The sequence below is a fragment of the Bufo gargarizans genome, chromosome 11, assembly GCF_014858855.1.
Source record: "Bufo gargarizans isolate SCDJY-AF-19 chromosome 11, ASM1485885v1, whole genome shotgun sequence".
In the NCBI taxonomy this organism is placed as follows: domain Eukaryota; kingdom Metazoa; phylum Chordata; class Amphibia; order Anura; family Bufonidae; genus Bufo; species Bufo gargarizans.
Genome location: NC_058090.1, coordinates 27,766,576 through 27,786,066, shown reverse-complemented (window position 1 = coordinate 27,786,066; position 19,491 = coordinate 27,766,576). Strand labels below are relative to the sequence as shown.

The 19,491-nt window shown below is 41.5% G+C and overlaps 1 protein-coding gene across 1 annotated transcript in view; it reads right to left on the bottom strand.

The window, feature by feature from the left end:
• Positions 1 to 19,491, bottom strand: part of TDRD9 (tudor domain containing 9) — a 166,224-nt gene that overhangs the window by 92,135 nt on the left and 54,598 nt on the right. Inside the window, exon 6 of the mRNA XM_044272040.1 lies at positions 557 to 637. Within this exon, the coding sequence (XP_044127975.1) occupies positions 557 to 637 (81 nt within the window). The remainder of the gene's footprint in view (positions 1 to 556; positions 638 to 19,491) is intronic.

The window sequence follows — 19,491 nt, the reverse complement described above, 5'->3', positions numbered from 1 at the left end:
TCGGGGGGCTCCACAGGGTACCTGGACCTATTGAAGCTGTTGATAAGTGCAATTCAAAGTCAGTAATGTTGTTTCAACCGGCACAATGCAAACTATTTTATATTTTCCATTGGCCTGCAGCAAAGTTTAGAAATTAATTTGAGTGAACATGAGAAAACTCTTAATCACAACACATTACACTGGTCACAGATGAATGCTACGTAGCCGCAGGGAACACAAGTCTTATTTACAAAGACTAACTAGGATCATTTTAACCCAGATTTACCCATCCTGCATATGGTGGGTTGGAAAAATGCAGCATGAAAGTAGAGAGGATGATTGCAAAGGGTAAGGTGATCATGATTTGAATTCTGAAAGCATCCCCTTCTAAGCTTTCAACAGCAATGCTCCAGGGCGTACAGGTGCAGGCAAAAACTGTGAAAGGAATGGCGCAGGATTGGTGGAGCTCCAAGAGATTTGACTTCCACTAATGGGGGATATGCAATCATTTTAAAAGATGGTAATATCCCTTTAAATTGGTTGTGAATGGAGCCCAATTTTTTCATAAATTACAGACCTTCACCATTCTCGAATTTGTCCGTATAAGTTTGCGTACGATCATCAGCAGGAAATCCATTTCTTCTGTACGTTCATGGACCTATTCAAACAATTAAGTACAATATGCATTATAACTAACATTTATGTTAAAATTAATACAATTTTTTTTTCAAATGTGAAAAAGTTCATAGAACATCCCAGCACATTTGCTTTTGGAAACCACTGGTACTGGTCTGTCACCACAAAATGCAAATGCCTTAGGCTACATGCACACGACTGGCTGCATAACAGCCATTTAAAGGGGTTCTCCAGGAATTAAGAAAATGAAAATACTTAAATATTACTTTATTATAAATATATTCCCAAATACTTTTCATTAGTTATAATGGCTTGTTTTGTCTGGGGAGCAATCAGGAGAAATAAAATGGCCGCCACCCTATTAGTCCACACAAAAGCTGTCCTAATCACACAGCAGGACAAGTTACTTCACAACACTTCGCAATCTATTGCTCCATTCTGGGGAAAAAGTACTTTTAGTCCATATATACATGAGAAATTAGGCACTGAGGGTGGTCCCAAGTCAGCCTGTGCACCCTTGCTCCTTTGCCAGCCCCTACCTCTCCTCGATTGAAAGAGTGCTAGTGCTGTTAAAGGGGTTCTCTGTAAATTCATAAAATTACTGAAAATACTTACAGATGTAGCAGAGGTAACACACACACTTGGTGACTTATCACATTTAGTTAAAAGAGGACCTTTCATAGGTCCAGAGTCCAGACATTATGAAATAAGTAGGGGTTTGTGTACGGCATAGATCACTTACTAGCTGAATCTGTCCGGCGCTCCGTTCCCCCGCAGTGCCCCCCTTTTACTTTTTCCACCTGGTATGGAAATGAATATCATCAGTACAGGGAGGAGGAGACTGCCCTGTTTCTCAATGGGCGTCCCCTTCTCCCTGGCTGTAGCGCAGTCCAATCGCAGCGAGTGTCACAGCCAGGAAAAAAAAAAAAAAAAAAGCTCACCTTCTCCCTGGCTGTGACGCTCTCTGCTGTGACTGGACAACGCTACATCCAGGGAGAAGGAGATGCCAAACAACCCCCTACATACTTCATAATGTTTGGACCCATGAAAGGTCCTCTTTAATGTGTCATGACTTACTTAACTCTGCTGCATCTGTCCTTTTTTTGCAAGTCCATGCAAAAGCAGCAGATTTAACACACACAATTGGCGAGTTCTCACACCTAGTTAATGTGTTATATCATAATTCCTGACAAGTAGAGCAGAGAGGAGGATGAGGAAGCTCTTTAGGTCAGTGTTGTGAAGTAAACTGTCCCGTTTTGTGTGATTAGGACATGTTGTGTGTGCACTAATAGGGCGGAAGCCATTTTTTCCCCCCTGATTGCTTTGTAGGCAAATCAAGCCATTATAACTAATGAAATGTATTTGGGAATATATTTATAAGAAAGTAATATTTAAGTATTTTCAGTAAGTTTATTTTCTTAATTCTCTGAGAACTTTTTTTAACTTACATGAGGGCTTCGTGCATGTGGCTATCACTGAAAAGACTCCAGCATGTGCCCACATACACTATATACACTTTTTTTTTTATCAGACTAGTAAAACCTATGCAGTGGTCTTATTATTGTGGCATCCATAAAGAGAGATGAAGAGAGCTTAGTATGCATAGTACATGTGTGGAATATTGTAGGCCAGGCAATGCCACTCTGGGTTTTGGCAAATTAGCTTTGCTAAGCCTCTCTGATGCCAGCAGATGTAAGATGTACTAATTTTCATATATTTTTCCCAGAAACCCAGAGGAACATTGCATGGCCAACAATACTCCTCATACATACTGGACACCCTCTATAAGAAGAAATAATACCTCAACCAAGGCCTTTCAGGAAGCCGAGGATAATTTCTTTGCTCAGCTCTATTAAAGGGTAGTTACCCAGAAAGGGTTGGATTCCAGGTATTAATTTTATTTGGGGAAAGGAGGCTAGATTGCATGTCTGTTTTCCAGAGAAGCATTATGTTGAGATGCAAGCACGGTAATAGATCAAAACCGTATTATGAAAAGGCACTGATTCAGGCTACCACCAAAAAAAAATAGGGAAAAATGGATTAAAAAAAATAGGGGAAAAATGATCTATGAAGCACATTGAGATATGTATAAATATATTAGAGATGAGGAAATCAATTATATCAATATGGAATTCAACCTGAATTTTCCCAAAAAAATTAAAAAAAATATTGAATTCCAAATAGTTTACAATTCAGCTTTCTTTCCAGAATGGATTACAAATGCTGACTGTTTCACAGCTACAGCATAGCCTTGCAATCATTGCTCAGCCTTTTAAACAGACTTAGGCCTCATGCACACGACAGTATTTTTTCATGGTCCACAAAACGGGCTTCTGTTGTTCCGTGATCCGTGTCCGTTTTTTGTTCCGTGTGTCTGCCTTGATTTTTGGAGGATCAGCAGACCAGAAAAGTGAAAAAAAAAAAAAATCTAAGTCAGGTTTGCCTTGAAAATGATAGGAAAAAAACTGACACGGATCACGGACGACCATCTTGTGTGCCTCCGTGTTTTTTCACGGACCCATTGACTTGAATGGGTCCGCGAACCGTTGTCCGTCAAATAAATAGGACAGGTCATTTTTTTTGACGGACAGGAAACACGGATGCGGATGACAAACGGTGCATTTTCCGAGTTTTCTACGGACCCATTGAAAGTCAATGGGTCCGCAGCAAATCACCCAAAAGGGAACAACGGACACGGATGCATATAACGGTCGTGTGCATGGGGCCTTACATAGCAAAAGTAGAAAAAGTTAAGCCAGCCTCACATCTGCAACTAGCTCTTTAAGTCCCATCTCAAAGCACAGCACTTAGAATTAGATTTGCTAGTTGAGAAAGGGGGAATTTTGGCTGGGTCTTATTTCTGGATGGACAGCCAAGGGAACTTTACCCTAATTTATACAATCCTTTATTACCATCACTGCCCTGTGAACTTGTAAGCAAAGATGACATTTACAGCAGACTGGATTCTGTATATGGAACTTGCAAATGTAGTTTTTGCAGGAGGATTTGAAACAGATTTTCCTGCAAGTTTTTCAGCCAAAGCCAAAAGTGGATCCAGCAAGTATAAGTCCATCCTTTATATTTCCAGTTTCTTTTGAATCCACTTCCGGCTTTGGTTGAAAAACATACCTCAAAACTTCCTGCAAAAAAAACTCTGCATGAACCTAGCCTAACAGCTTATGTGAAATGTATGACTAAGCATATGCAAAGACAGTCCCACAGCGGCAGCTAACTGCCACCACTTGCTCCGTTCACCTGTCCCGATACCCTGGCCCCGGGGGGGCGCAGACCCACCTCTCTCCTTCCTCTTCTTCCCTGGCTACAGTTTTCCCTGATTCCCCAGTACCCTGCACCGGTGGGTCAACTGTCAAATAGCGACTACTCCAGGAGGTAGCAGCCTGGTGGTTCCCCTGCAGTCCAGATCCCTGTACACGGGTTGAAGGGTGAAAACCAGGATAACACCCTAAGGAATAGCCCTGATATAGTGGTTCCACACCCACTGTCCACAACAGAATGTATTCTCCAAAAAAGATATAGGCGACAGTAAGGGGAAAAAAAGGCTATGGACAAATTAAGCAAGTCATTTTATTCTCCGAGGGTATCTGAGTACTGAAAAAAAAAAAAAGACCTGCTCTAGTGCAACCAAAAGGTCACCCCTCTGCTGACATTTCAGGAATGACAATGAACTGCCGCGAGGATTTATTGGGGGGGGAACCATGCAAAATAAAGCAGGTTTTCATCTTATAAAGAGCATCCACATATAAAACAACATGAACAAATTTAAGGCTTATTTAAGAATGCGATATCCTATTTCAGGTAAACTTTCTCATTACATTTTATTATACCAGACATGAGAATAGAGAAAAGGATCAGAGAAAACCACTTTACAGGACATCCATACGTATAATTATCTTCAGGTCATTCAGAGTGTCAGAAGAAAGCACTGGTGGCCTCTCAAAGAAAATGTATACTCTATATTTGTTTTTCACTAATTTAAACCATAAATTGATACATTTTTTTGTAATCTTTATTTTTTCAATTCTATTTTCTGTACATGACTACCGTATTTTTCGCTTTATAAGACGCACCCTAGGTAAATGTAAATGAGGAAAAATAAGAAAATATATTTTTCATCAGACCTCATATCAGACCCCCATAAATATCAGGACATCAGATCAGACCCCCATATCAGGACATCACATCAGACCCACATATCAGCCCTTCATGTCAGACCCCATCAGACCTTTTATCAGCCTTTTATTTAAGACCCCCATCAGACATTTCAGACCTCAGATCAGACCTCAATGCGAGACCCCCATCAGACCTCAGATCAGCCCTCAATGCGAGACCCCCATCAGACCTCAGATGAGCTCTTTATTTCAGACCAGACCTCAAATCAGGCTTCATTGTCAGACCCCCCCCCATCAGATCGCAGATCAGCCCTTTATTTCACACCCCCATCAGACCTCAGATCAGCACTCAATGCTTAGTCAGTGTGTGTAAATGCACCTTAAAGGGGTTGTGCAGGCAGTAATTATTGATGACCTATCCTCAGGATAAGATTCCAAGATGAAAGATGGGAGCATTTTCGTCCAAAGAGCCTTTATTTACAATTAGTCCATGAAGAAATGTACAAAAAGGTGCATAAAAACCAGCAACGTTTCGACTAATACCTTGCAATATTTGTTGCACAATCCTCAGGATAGGTCATCACTATCCGATTGCTGGGGGTCCAACAACCATGCCAATCAGCTGTTTGAAGAGGCGGCGGCGCTCCACGCGAGCACTAATTCCTCTTCAATACACTGCTCGTCATCTTGCAAGTGCAGTGTAATTACAAATACTCACTCCTTTCACTCGAATTACACTACGCCACCACAAGGGAGACAACCTGTAGTGTAATGAAGAGGATACATCACTCCTCTTTAACCCCTTAGGGACCGGGCTAATTTTCACCTTAAGGACCAGGCCATTTTTTGCAAATCTGACCAGTGTCACTTTATGTGTGACTAACTTTAAAACGCTTTGACTTATCCAGGCCGTTCTGAAATTGTTTTTTCGTCACATATTGTACTTCATGACACTGGTAAAATGGAGTCAAAAAAAATTATTTTTATTTATTAAAAAAAAATACCAAATTTACCAAAAATTTGGAAGAATTAGCAAAATTTCCAAATTTCTATTTCTCTACATTTATAATAGATAATAACTATTTTTGGAGGTATTACTACTTTACATTCCCCATATGTCTACTTCATGTTTGGATCATTTTTGGGAATGACATTTTATTTTTGGGGGACGTTACAAGGCTTAGAAGCAAATCTTGAAATTTTTCAGAAATTTTCAAAAACCCACTTTTTAACCCCTTAAGGACATAGGGCGTACCGGTACGCCCTATTTCCCGAGTCCTTAAGGACCAAGGGCGTACCGGTACGTCCTAACTTAAAATCTTAATTGCGGCGCCGCTGGGGTTAATCGGAACGGGATTTCGGCTGAAATCATTCAGCCGGCATCCCGTAACAACGCAGGGGGGGGGTCATTTGACCCCCCCGTATCGGCGATCGCAGAAAACCGCAGGTCAATTCAGACCTGCGGTTTGCTGCGCTTTTTGCCGTTTCTGATCCCCGCGGTCCCTGACCGCGGGGATCAGAAACTTCAGAGTGCCCGAAATCAATATTGTTAACCCCCCCCTGCACCCCTGCACGATTTGATGGCGGCGGGTGGTGCAGGGGGGGTGTCGCATGCAGTGGGGGCGTTGCGGGAGGCGGGCGGTGCGGCAGGCGGGATCGCGATCCCCCGCCCGCCTCCCATTGCATAATCGTTGGTGTACAGTGGGTATACCAGGGTGCCAGCACATTGCTGGCACCCTGGTATAAACGGCTGACATCGTTGATGCGATGTCAGCCGTTTAACCCTTTCCATACAGCGGTCCGTACGGACCGCTGTATGGAAAAGGTTAACAGTAAGAGGGAGCTCCCTCCCTCTCCGATCGGGGGGCTGCTGTGCCTTTGCAGCCCCCCGATGGGAGAAGGAGAGAGCCCCCAGACAGCCCCCCCAGAACCCCGTCCTTACCCTTCCCCGTCTGCGAAGTTCTGACCATAACTGAGCAGACGGGGAAGGTTCCCATGGCAACAGGACGCCTGATCAGGCGTCCTGCTGTCCATGGTGCTGAACAGATCTGTGCTGAAAGCATAGACCTGTTCAGTGTAAGTAAAATACAGTGCAGAAACCTATATAGGTTCTGTTCTGTATTTTACAGACATCAGACCCACTGGATCTTCAAGAACCAAGTGGGTCTGGGTCAAAAAAATCAAATAAAAAGTGAAAAAAGTTAAGATAAAAAAAAAAAACATTTATCACTGAATAAAAATTAAAAAAATAAAATACACTACACATATTAGGTATCGCCGCGTCCGTAACGACCTGATCTATAAAATGGTCATGTTAATTTCCCCGCACAGTGAACGCCATAAAAATAAAAAAATAAAAACTATGAGAAAATTGAAATTTTGCCCACCTTACTTCCCAAAAAAGGTAATAAAAGTGATCAAAAAAGTTGCATGTACGCCAAAATAGTACCAATCAAACCGTCATCTCATCCCGCAAAAAATGAGACCCTACTCAAGATAATCGCCCAAAAACTGAAAAAACTATGGCTCTTAGACTATGGAAACACTAAAACATGATTTTTTTTGGTTTCAAAAATAAAATCATTGTGTAAAATGTACATAAATAAAAATAAAGTATACATATTAGGTATCGCCGCGTCCGTATCGACCGGCTCTATATAAATATCACATGACCTAACCCCTCAGGTGACCACCGTAAAAAAAAAAAAAAAAAAAAACTGTAAAAAAAGCAATTTTTTGCCATCTTACGTCACAAAAAGTGTAATAGCAAGCGATCAAAAAGTCATATGCACCCCAAAATAGTGCCAATCAAACTGTCATCTCACCCCGCAAAAAATTAGACCCTACTCAAGATAATCACCCAAAAACTGAAAAAACTATGGCTCTTAGACTATGGAGACACTAAACAATTTTTGGGTTTTCAAAATGAAGTTATTGTATAAAACTTACATAAATAAAAAAAATTGTATACATATTAGGTATCGCCGCGTCCGTGACAACCTGCTCTATAAAATTACCACGTGATCTAACCTGTCAGATGAATGTTGTAAATAACAAAAAAAAAAACATGCCAAAAAAGCTATTTCTTGTTACCTTGCCGCACAAAAAGTGTAATATAGAGCAACCAAAAATCATATGTACCCTAAACTAGTACCAACAATACTGCCACCCTATTCCGTACTTTCTAAAATGGGGTCACTTTTTTTGGAGTTTCTACTCTAGGGGTGCATCAGGGGGGCTTCAAATGGGACATGGTGTCAAAAAACCAGTCCAGCAAAATCTGCCTTCCAAAAACCGTATGGCATTCCTTTTCTTCTGCACCCTGCCGTGTGCCCGTACAGTAGTTTAGGACCACATATGGGGTGTTTCTGTAAACTACAGAATCAGGGCCATAAATAATGAGTTTTGTTTGGCTGTTAACCCTTGCTTTGTTACAGGAAAAAAAATATTAAAATGGAAAATCTGCCAAAAAAGTGAAATTTTGAAATTGTATCTCTATTTTCCATTGAATCTTGTGCAACACCTAAAGGGTTAACAAAGTTTGTAAAATCAGTTTTGAATACCTTGAGGGGTGTAGTTTCTTAGATGGGGTCACTTTTATGGAGTTTCTACTCTAGGGGGGCATCAGGGGGGCTCCAAATGGGACATGGTGTCAAAAAACCAGTCCAGCAAAATCTGCCTTCCAAAAACCGTATGGCATTCCTTTTCTTCTGCACCCTGCCGTGTGCCCGTACAGTAGTTTAGGACCACATATGGGGTGTTTCTGTAAACTACAGAATCAGGGCCATAAATAATGAGTTTTGTTTGGCTGTTAACCCTTGCTTTGTTACAGGAAAAAAAATATTAAAATGGAAAATCTGCCAAAAAAGTGAAATTTTGAAATTGTATCTCTATTTTCCATTGAATCTTGTGCAACACCTAAAGGGTTAACAAAGTTTGTAAAATCAGTTTTGAATACCTTGAGGGGTGTAGTTTCTTAGATGGGGTCACTTTTATGGAGTTTCTACTCTAGGGGGGCATCAGGGGGGCTCCAAATGGGACATGGTGTCAAAAAACCAGTCCAGCAAAATCTGCCTTCCAAAAACCGTATGGCATTCCTTTTCTTCTGCACCCTGCCGTGTGCCCGTACAGTAGTTTAGGACCACATATGGGGTGTTTCTGTAAACTACAGAATCAGGGCCATAAATAATGAGTTTTGTTTGGCTGTTAACCCTTGCTTTGTTACTGGAAAAAAAATATTAAAATGGAAAATCTGCCAAAAAAGTGAAATTTTGAAATTATATCTCTATTTTCCATTGAATCTTGTGCAACACCTAAAGGGTTAACAAAGTTTGTAAAATCAGTTTTGAATACCTTGAGGGGTGTAGTTTCTTAGATGGGGTCACTTTTATGGAGTTTCTACTCTTGGGGTGCATCAGGGGGGCTTCAAATGAGACATGGTGTAAAAAAAACTGTCCAGCACAATCTGGCTTCCAAAAACCATACGGCGCACCTTTCACTCTACGCCCCGCTGTGTGGCCGTACAGTAGTTTATGGCCACATATGGGGTGTTTCTGTAAACAGTAGAGTCAGGGCAATAAAGATACAGTCTTGTTTGGCTGTTAACCCTTGCTTTGTTAGTGGAAAAAATGGGTTAAAATGGAAAATTAGGCAAAAAAATGAAATTCTCAAATTTCATCCCCATTTGCCAATAACTCTTGTGCAACACCTAAAGGGTTAACGGAGTTTGTAAAATCAGTTTTGAATACCTTGAGGGGTGTAGTTTCTTAGATGGGGTCACTTTTATGGAGTTTCTACTCTAGGGGTGCATCAGGGGGCTTCAAATGGGACATGGTGTCAAAAAAACTGTCCAGCAAAATCTGGCTTCCAAAAACCATACGGCGCACCTTTCACTCTACGCCCCGCTGTGTGGCCGTACAGTAGTTTATGGCCACATATGGGGTGTTTCTGTAAACAGCAGAGTCAGGGCAATAAAGATACAGTCTTGTTTGGCTGTTAACCCTTGCTTTGTTAGTGGAAAAAATGGGTTAAAATGGAAAATTAGGCAAAAAAATGAAATTCTCAAATTTCATCCCCATTTGCCAATAACTCTTGTGCAACACCTAAAGGGTTAACGGAGTTTGTAAAATCAGTTTTGAATACCTTGAGGGGTGTAGTTTATAGAATGGGGTCATTTTTGGGCGGTTTCTATTATGTAAGCCTCGCAAAGTGACTTCAGAGCTGTAGTGGTCCCTAAAAATTGGGTTTTTGTAAATTTCTGAAAAATTTCAAGATTTGCTTCTAAACTTCTAAGCCTTGTAACATCCCCAAAAAATAAAATATCATTCCCAAAATAATTCAAACATGAAGTAGACATATGGGGAATGTTAAGTCATCACAATTTTTTGGGGTATTACTATGTATTACAGAAGTAGAGAAACTGAAACTTTGAAATTTGCTAATTTTTCCAAATTTTTGGTAAATTAGGTATTTTATTATGCAAAAAAATTAATTTTTTTGACTTTTTTTTACTAGTATCATGAAGTACAATATGTGACGAAAAAACAATCTCAGAATGGCCTGGATAAGTCAAAGCGTTTTAAAGTTATCACCACTTAAAGTGACACTGGTCAGATTTGCAAAAAATGGCCTGGTCCTTAAGGTGAAAATGAGCCCGGTCCTTAAGGGGTTAAGGACCAGTTCAGGTCTGAAGTCACTTTGCGAGGCTTACATAATAGAAACCACCCAAAAATGACCCAATTCTAGAAACACCACCCCTCAAGGTATTTCAAACTGATTTTACAAACGTCGTTAACCCTTTAGGTGTTCCACAGGAGTTAATGGAGATATAGAATTTCGATTTTTTTTGGCAAACTTTCCATTTTAATCAATTTTTTTCCAGTAACAAAGCAAGGATTAACAGCCAAACAAAATGCTATATTTATGGCCCCGATTCTGTAGTTTGCAAAAACACCCCATATGTGGCCGTAAACTACTGTACACGCACACGGTAGGACGTAGAGGGAAAGGTGCGCCGTTTGGTTTTTGGAAGGCAGATTTTGCTGGACTGGTTTATTTACACCATGTCCCATTTGAAGCCTTCCTGATGCACCCCTACAGTAGAAACTCCATAAAAGTGACCCCATTTTGGAAACTACGCAATAAGGCGGCAGTTTTGTTGGGACCATTTTTTAAGGGTACATATGATTTTTGGTTGCTCTGTATTACATTTTTGTGAGGCAAGGTTACCATTTGCCATAAACTGTTGAGGAACACCTAAAGGTTTAATAAAAATCAGTTTTGAATACCTTGAGCGGTGTAGTTTCTTAGATGGGGTCACTTTTATGGAGTTTCTACTCTAGGGGTGCATCAGGGGTTCTTCAAATGGGACATGGTGCCAAAATAAAAGGCCATCAAAATCTGCCTTCCAGAAACCATACAGCGTTCCTTTCCTCCTGCACCCTGCCGTTTGGTCATACAGCAGTTTACGACCACATATGGGGTGTTTCTGTAAACTGCAGAATCAGGGTAATAAATATTACGTTTTGTTTGGCTGTTAACCCTTGCTTTGTTACTAGAAAAAAAACTGTTTAAAATGGAAAATTCGCCCCAAAAAATAGCTGTTTTGGCACAGTTTTTATTTTATTTTTTTGACCATGTTCATCTGAGGGGTTAGATCATGGGGCAGGTTAGGTCATTTATAGAGCAGATTCTCACGGATGCGGCGATACCCAATAGGTCTACTTTTTATTTATTTATTTAGGTTTTACACTATATTATACTTTTATAAGCAAAAAAAAATAAAATTTTTGTATCTCCATAGTCTGAGTCAGTTTTTTTTGTTTTTTGTTTTTAGCTGATTATCTTAGGTTGGGGCTCATTTTCTGTGAGATGAGAGGATGGTTTTATTGGCACTATTTTGGAGGGCATATAACTAACTTTTTGATCGCTTGCTATTGCACTATTTGTGATGTAAGGTGACAAAAAAAAAAAACAACCTTTTTTTTGCACCGTTTTTGTTTTCTTTTTTTGACCGTGTTCATCTGAGGGGTTAGGTCATGGGGTATTTTTATAGAGCAGATTCTTACGGATGTGGCGATTCCTAATATGTCTACTTTTAAAAAAATATATATTTTAGTTTGACAAAATATTTTTGAAAAAATTTTGAAAAAAGAAATTGTTTTGTTTTAGTGTCTCAAGTCTGAGAACCATAGTTTTTTTTTCCTATTGTCAGTGGCTAAATGGAATTAAAATTGGGGATGGGGGATTATAAATTTAGTACTCCATGGAAGTGTGATACTCCCTGAAGCAACCAATAATGCAGAGGCCCGGATGAACGGGGCACGTGTCACACTGAGTGGTGGTGTCCTTCCGTATCACCCTTCTGTGACACACTCCTCACCTTTTTTGGGTCCGTCCCTTCTTTCCAGTATGGGGGACCACACCTGGAAAGTGTTGGCCAGGGACGATCCGGGCGCCTCCAGTTCCCGAGGTACTCCGGCCTGCTCTTCCCCGGTCAGAAAAGATCAGGTCCTTGAGGACTGCCTCATAGAACTGGAGGAATGTCCCTGTGTTGCCAGCACAAAAAAGTTGTACAAGGCAACCTGTACCAAGTAGACCGCAACTTTTTTGTACCATACCCAGGTTTTGCGCATGGCGTTATATGGCTTGAGGACTTGATCAGAGAGATCAACTCCTCCCATATAACGATTGTAGTCGACGATACAATCGGGCTTGAGGACCGTTGCCGCGGTACCTCGCACAGGGACAGGAGTGATGCAGTTACCGTGAATTGTGGACAGTACAAGGACATCCCTCTTGTCCTTATATCTGACCAGCAACAGGTGGTAAGGGCACAGGTCTCACCCCTGGGGATAGGTACCTGGAGGGGGTGGGTAGGGAGGCTGCGTTGATTTTTCCGCACGTTCCCACAAGCAGATGTGGATCTGGCGGCAAGGGACTGGTACAAGGGGATACTAGTATAAAAGTTATCCACAAAAAGGTGGTAACCCTTATCTAGCAGTGGGTGTATAAGGTCTCACACAAGTTTCCTGCTAACACCCAGAGTGGGGGGACATTCTGGGGGTTCAATACGGGAATCTCGCCCCTCGTACACACAAAACTTGTAAGTGTACCCTGAGGTACTCTCACAAAGTTTGTACAGCTTCACGCCATACCTCGCCCGCTTAGAGGGAACATACTGGCGGAAAATGAGTCTCCCCTTAAAAGAAATGAGAGACTCATCAACCACGACCTCCCTTCCAGGTACATAGGCCTCCAAAAACCTGTCGAGGTAGTATTTCTGCTTAGAAAAATTGTGATCCTGTTGTCTTTTCCCTTTGTATGGACTGCCGTGATTGACTGTATATTCCTTTCTGCCCATCGAAAGATTTTTCTTGATACCTTTGCCAAGGATGCACTTTTTGTACCTCCTTGTTTGTTCAGGATGACCGTAGTGATGTTGTCTGATATAAAAATCCTATCTCTTCCTTTTACTTCTAAATGAAGAGCTTTTAGAGCTTCTCACACTGCCGATAACTCCCTTAGATTTGAGGAGGATAGGCTTAGATTTTGACACTAAATCCCCTGCACTACAGACATGTCTGAATGAGCCCCCCAACCGGATCTGCTGGCGTCTGTTTCTATTGTTATAGGGACCATTTGTCGCCATGACACTCGCATAGGTTTCTTTTGTCTAACCACCATATTAAAGAGTCTTTTTACCTGCTGAGGGACTCTCACTTTCTTTTCTAACGAGAATATGCTTTTGTCCCATTTTTTTTTATATGAACGCTTGTAGGACCCGAGTGTGTGCTTGTGCCCATCTTACTGCAGGAATTGAAGATGACATAGGGCCCAGCACCTTCATCACTATCCAAATAGCCACTTTTCTTCTGCTCCGAAAAAGAGAAAATTCCTGGTTGATTTTTGATAGCTTTTCTACTGGGAGGAAAGTCTTTATAAGATAAGATGTGAGTCCAACAACATGCCAAGAAAAACCTTCCTCTTTTCGGGACGAAGATCTGATTCTTTTAGATGTACAATCCAGCCTAGGTCTTTCAGATCCTGCTGTACTATGTTCAAGTGATTCTCCAATTTTTCTTTTGAATCTGCGGCAATGATGAAATCGTCCAGATAAGGGATAACAAGTATCCCTTTCTGATGTAGACTTGCATCGGTCAGATCCAAGGTTGCCATATAAACGTCTTTTCCGAGAATATTTAGTGTAGATTTTTTAGCGTTTCCATTTTGAAATGCTTGTACTGGACCTGACGATTTAGGCCCTTTAAATCTATAATTGCTCTGTGAGAATCATTCGTTTTTCTCACTAAGAAAATTGGGGAATAAAAGCCTGCCTTTTCTTCTCCAGGTGGAACAGGAACAATGGCTTTTTTCTGAAGCAGAATCATCAGTTGATTTATGAGCACTGACCAATCTTTTTTTTAGCTCCTGGATAATGCAAAAAAAAAACATTGAGGATTGGAGAAAAAATATCTAATTTTTATATCTGACGATATTACATCTAATACCCAGGGGCATCTGGAGATTTTTTTCCCAGATTTTTAGCCTTCCTCCCACTGCACTTCTGGCGTCATTAATTGCTAGGTTTTTGAGAGGAATATGCTGGGTTAAAGAGAAATCCTCTACCCCTACCTACCTCTACCTGTGTGCAATTTTACTGAAAAAAAAAACATTTTCTGGTCCTGCCTGCCCCTTCGTGCAGGAGCCAAATTTCGTTTTGGGGTCTGACGGAAAACCTTTTTTCCCATTTGTGGCTTTTTCAAGGATATTATCGAGTACAAACCCAGATACTCTATCTCCCTCACAGGGGATACCACATAATTTATTTTTAGAGGCTGAATCCCCTGCCCATGACCTCAGCCACACCACTCTACTAGTGGCATTAGAGAGGACTGCAGATCTGGCCGCCAATTTTACAGTATCTACAGAGGCATCCGCCAGAAAATTTGTTGCCTGTTTAAACATGGGCAAGGAAGCAACAATATCCTGCCTTGGGGTTCCTGCCACTAAATGCTCCTCCATCTGGTTAATCCAAATGGCCATGGACCTGGCAGTATAAGTGGCCGCTACACTTGGTCTTAAAATGGCCATAGAAGCTTCCCAAGATCTTTTTAAAAGAGTTTAACTTTTTATTGTCCATGGGGTCTTTTAGAAGACCTACATCCTCAAAAGGGAGAGCAGATTTTTTTGTTATTTTTGCGACTGGAGCATCAACTTTAGGACATTTATACCAAAGGGTGGTATCCTCCTCAGTAAACGGATACTTCCTTTTAAAAATCCTGGAGACCCCAGGCTTTTTCTCTGGGTCAGTCCATTCTTTATTAATAAGTCTGATAATATTAGAATTCAGGGGGGAAAACCCTTTTCCTTTTTTCCCCCAAGCCTCTAAACATAAGGTCCTGTACGGATTTTGGTTATTTAGAGTCTTCCAGATTTAAAGTCGCCCTTATGGTTTTTAAGAGAGAATCAGTCTCTTCAATGGAGCAAAGGGGGACGACCGGACTAGTCTTAAAAGGAATCAGAATCGGACCCGGAAAGTAACTCCCCTTCATCAAAATCTTCGCCCTGCAGATCTATTTCAGAAGGGGCGGACGCTGCTGACATGAAGGTGGAATGTTTTTGAGATGTGGACGCCATTTTACAGTCCACAGCGCTGCTCACTTCCTCTTTAATAATGTTTCTGATATTATCCAGAAAGGAAGGAGAGTCTTCCGATTTCACACAGAGGGTTTTTTTATGACCGGAAGGCAGTCCCTTTTTGCAAATTGAAAATTTTTTGATACGCTGACCTAGGGGGAATATATTAAAATACATATTCAGAAGGAAGCAGCCTTTAGCCATAAAAGTAAATACATATATACCCTCACCCGTGGTAAATACATATATACCCTCACCCGTGGTGAAATTTCCCTGCCACCTCCAAGTGAAACACAGCTGTAAAAATCATATTTAACCCCCCAGGGCAGGAGAGCTTACCGGGCTGAGGGCTTTGGTCGGGTCTGCAGACCTCCAGACGCTGTCTGAGTCACCTGGAATAGACATCTTCCAAGTGCTTCTATCTCTCAGCAAAGATGCTGGGAATTGTTTCTTCCCTCTCTTTTTAAAGCGCTTGTTGCCTAGGGGAAGTATGTCAGCTACAGCGGCTCCTGAGATCTCGAGCCCACCGAGATCTCGTCTAGGAACACGTGACCCGCGCGGCCCTGTTCTCCGCCCAGCACACTAGGAAGTGTGCCCTTAACAGGAGGATCTCCACACATCCCAGAGGGACAGTAAACAACTGGATCAGGTAAGGGGAGGGGGCTATTTAAGGGTACTTTCACACTTGCGGCAGGACGGATCCGACAGGCTGTTCACCATGTCGGATCCGTCCTGCGGCTATTTCGCCGTGCCGCCGCTCCGTACCCATTGACTATAATTGGGACGGGGGCGGAGTTCCGGCGCAGCACGGCGAAAGTCGCCAAACTAAAAAGCCTGACATGAAGTAATTTTAGTCCGGCGGCCTTTCGCCGTGCACCGCCGGAGCTCCGCCCCCGTCCCAATTATAGTCAATGGGGACGGAGCGGCGGTCCGGCGAAATAGCCGCAGGACGGATCCGACAGGGTGAACAGCCTGTCGGATCCGTCCTGCCGCAAGTGTGAAAGTAGCCTAAAGATCTCCATGTTGTTTCCTGACCCTAGGAGAGGCGGGGTAACCTCCTGTGAATCCGTGCCGCTGTGGAGGCGTTTGGAAAATACGATATGTATTAGATCGGCAGGGGTCACTTAAATGGGAAGGAGAAATTGTAGTTACACTGCATTCCCTTCAAGTGAGTGAGACAGAGGAGCTGTAATTACACTGCTCACCGCTGCAATGTCGACGGCGAGCAGGTAGACCATAAGGAGGCCACAATCGCTCGTACAAGTGATGCAGTCTCTTCAAACAGCTAATCAGCAGGGGTGCTGGGAGATGGACCCCTGCTGATCCGATACTCATGACCTATCTCTGAGGATAGGGCATCAAAATTTTAAACTGGACAACCCCCTTTAAGACACATGCTTTACAGCAGCCACATGGGCCAAGGGTACCAGCAGCCTGAGTAGGACACCTATGGGAGAGTTTTTTAGACATGCTTTGTGACAAGGGCCAAGGGTAGATCCTGCATCTGTATATAGGTGTTAATTTACACTGCAATCCTGCCTGTGAGGATAATGAGATGACTGCTGAGAAGTTATATCTACAAACAGGCGGTGTCAGAGTATTAAGAGGCTAGGCATGAAAAATGCAAGATATCAGTTTTTCAAATAAAAATATACAGTATTTTTTTGCTCGATAAAACGCACCTGATCATAAGATGCACCTAGGTTTTAGAGGAGGAAGATAGGAAAAGTTTTTTCATCAGACCCCCAATCTTCATCAGACCTCAGGTCAGAACCCAACCCTCATCAGACCGCAGATCACGCCCGAGTTCAGGCCCCTAAACCTACACGTAAACTATGTCCTGAAACTATATGCAGTCAGGACACAGAACAGGGGGCGACTGGAAAAAGACCAAGGAGTAGCAAGTACATCCTGAGCTACACTCGCCTCGCCTCACGCCTCCTGCATGCTAATGAGATTCTATAATGGAAGAACTTATTAGTATTTGGGGAAAAAGCGCATCTTGTAAAGCAAAGATTACGGTAGGAATACAACAAATCTCCCATAGAATACAAAAGTTAAATAATTGCAGTCTATGGGAGAAATGATCAGATGATCCCATGGTGAAATCCCTTATAGGAACAATATAAAAATTTCCCCATATTAAAAATAAATAAATATTAAAAGATCATTGGCATCGCTACGTCCCAAAAAGCCTATTTTTATCCCGTACTGTAAACACCCTAACGGGAGAAAAACAATGACAGATTTTTTATTTTCTTCACAATGGTATCAAAAATGACAGATCAATCTTTAAAAAATTAGCGCTCACACAGCTATATAAACGTGGCATCACCGTAATCATACTAGCCCGGAGAATGAAGGCAAAAGGTCATCTTTACCACATAAGGAACTCCATAAAAACTAAACCCATTGGTGGAATTGCCTTTTTTCCCAATTCCACCCCATTTTTATTTTTTTTCCAGCTTACCACTGCATCATATGCAAAATAAAATGGTGCCATAGTGCCAATAAAAACTTTTCCTGCAAAAAAAAACAAAACAAAAAAAACCCTAATAGAGATATGTGAACAGAAAAATAAAAAGGTTGTGGCTCAACGGAGTTTGAGAGTAAAAAAGTCAAATGAAAGAAATAGAAAATCTCTTGGTCCTGAGAAGGTTAAATGAATAGACAACCATGTATTGCATAGACGTGCCATCAGACCGTTTCAGTTTTCTTCTTGTTTATAGTGTTGGTCTATTTTATGGTTTTCACATACAGTACAAGGGCCAGAGACACGGGACAACCCTAACCAGATAGAAACTGACCACCTAGTGAATCTGTAGATAACCTACAGGAAATGTGATATATAACAGATCATCTAAAAACCACTGGTTAAGACTGAATTATACCTTACATTTTGTTACAGATTTGAAAGGAGCATTCAGTAATAAAAAGTAAAAAAAAAAAAAGAATCTACTTTTTAGCACCCAGGCTGTCTGTAATGCGTGATGTTCTCTGCTTTTGCTTGTCTTTGAACCAAATTAACAAGTGAGAAATGCTGCTCATGACATCTGTATTTGTCATATTTTATCCTTTGTATCTTTACATTTCACCAAATAAAACCTTTTCTCTGGTTTATCCTCTTCTAGTAAGTAATAATCCCCTGCTTATGTTATCACTCAACTCAAAAGCAACCGGCCTTAATATCACAAGCTCTGGATTTCAGAAGAGGATAATGTCAAATCATGCAGGGGGTGACGATACAACATTCTACTATAGAAGTGGATAAATAGGAAATCTTGAATCCACAAATGATCAAAACACTAGATGACAGATTTATGTCTAATGCAAAAAGTTTAGAAAGGCCGTTAATACTGTTTAAAGTAATAACAAAATGTACTTTCATCATTTTTGGCTTCCGTGTGTTCCCATCTGGCTTTGCAGAGGTTGGACAGGATCAGTCTCCTTTCCTCTCTGGCAGCGCACAATATATTCACTTCTTACTTCCCATGTAGAATGAGTCTTCTCAGCTATACTTCCATTTTCCTAAAAGGGTTCTGATCTATCCTTGTTAAGCAGGGCAGAAAGCTTTGTTTTTTGATAGCTCTGCAGTGAACAGCCAAGAACTAGGAGAACTGGAGGTGAGGAGTGATTATGTATTTCCACCAGCACTTAGGCTACTTTCACACTAGCGTTTCTATTTTCCAGTATTGAGGTCCGTCATAGGGTCTCAATACCGGAAAAAAAAAGCGCTTCAGTTTTGTCCCCATTCATTGTCAATAGGGACAAAATGTAACTGAACAGAACGGAATGCTCCAAAAAGCATTGCGTTTCTATACCATGCTGCAGTTTTCTTTCCATCATGGGATGCGGAGCAGGATGGATCCGTCATGACCCACAATGCAAGTCAATGGGGACGGATCAGTTTTCTCTGACACAATAGAAAACTGATCCATCCTCCATTGACTTCCAATGGAGTTCATGACGGATCCGTCCTTGGCTATGTTAAAGAAAATACAACCAGATCAGTTCATAACGGATGCAGATGGTTGTATTATCAGGAACGGAAGTGTTTTTGCTGAACCCTCCCCGGTCATTAGTTCATCAGATGGACATGCGCATTCTC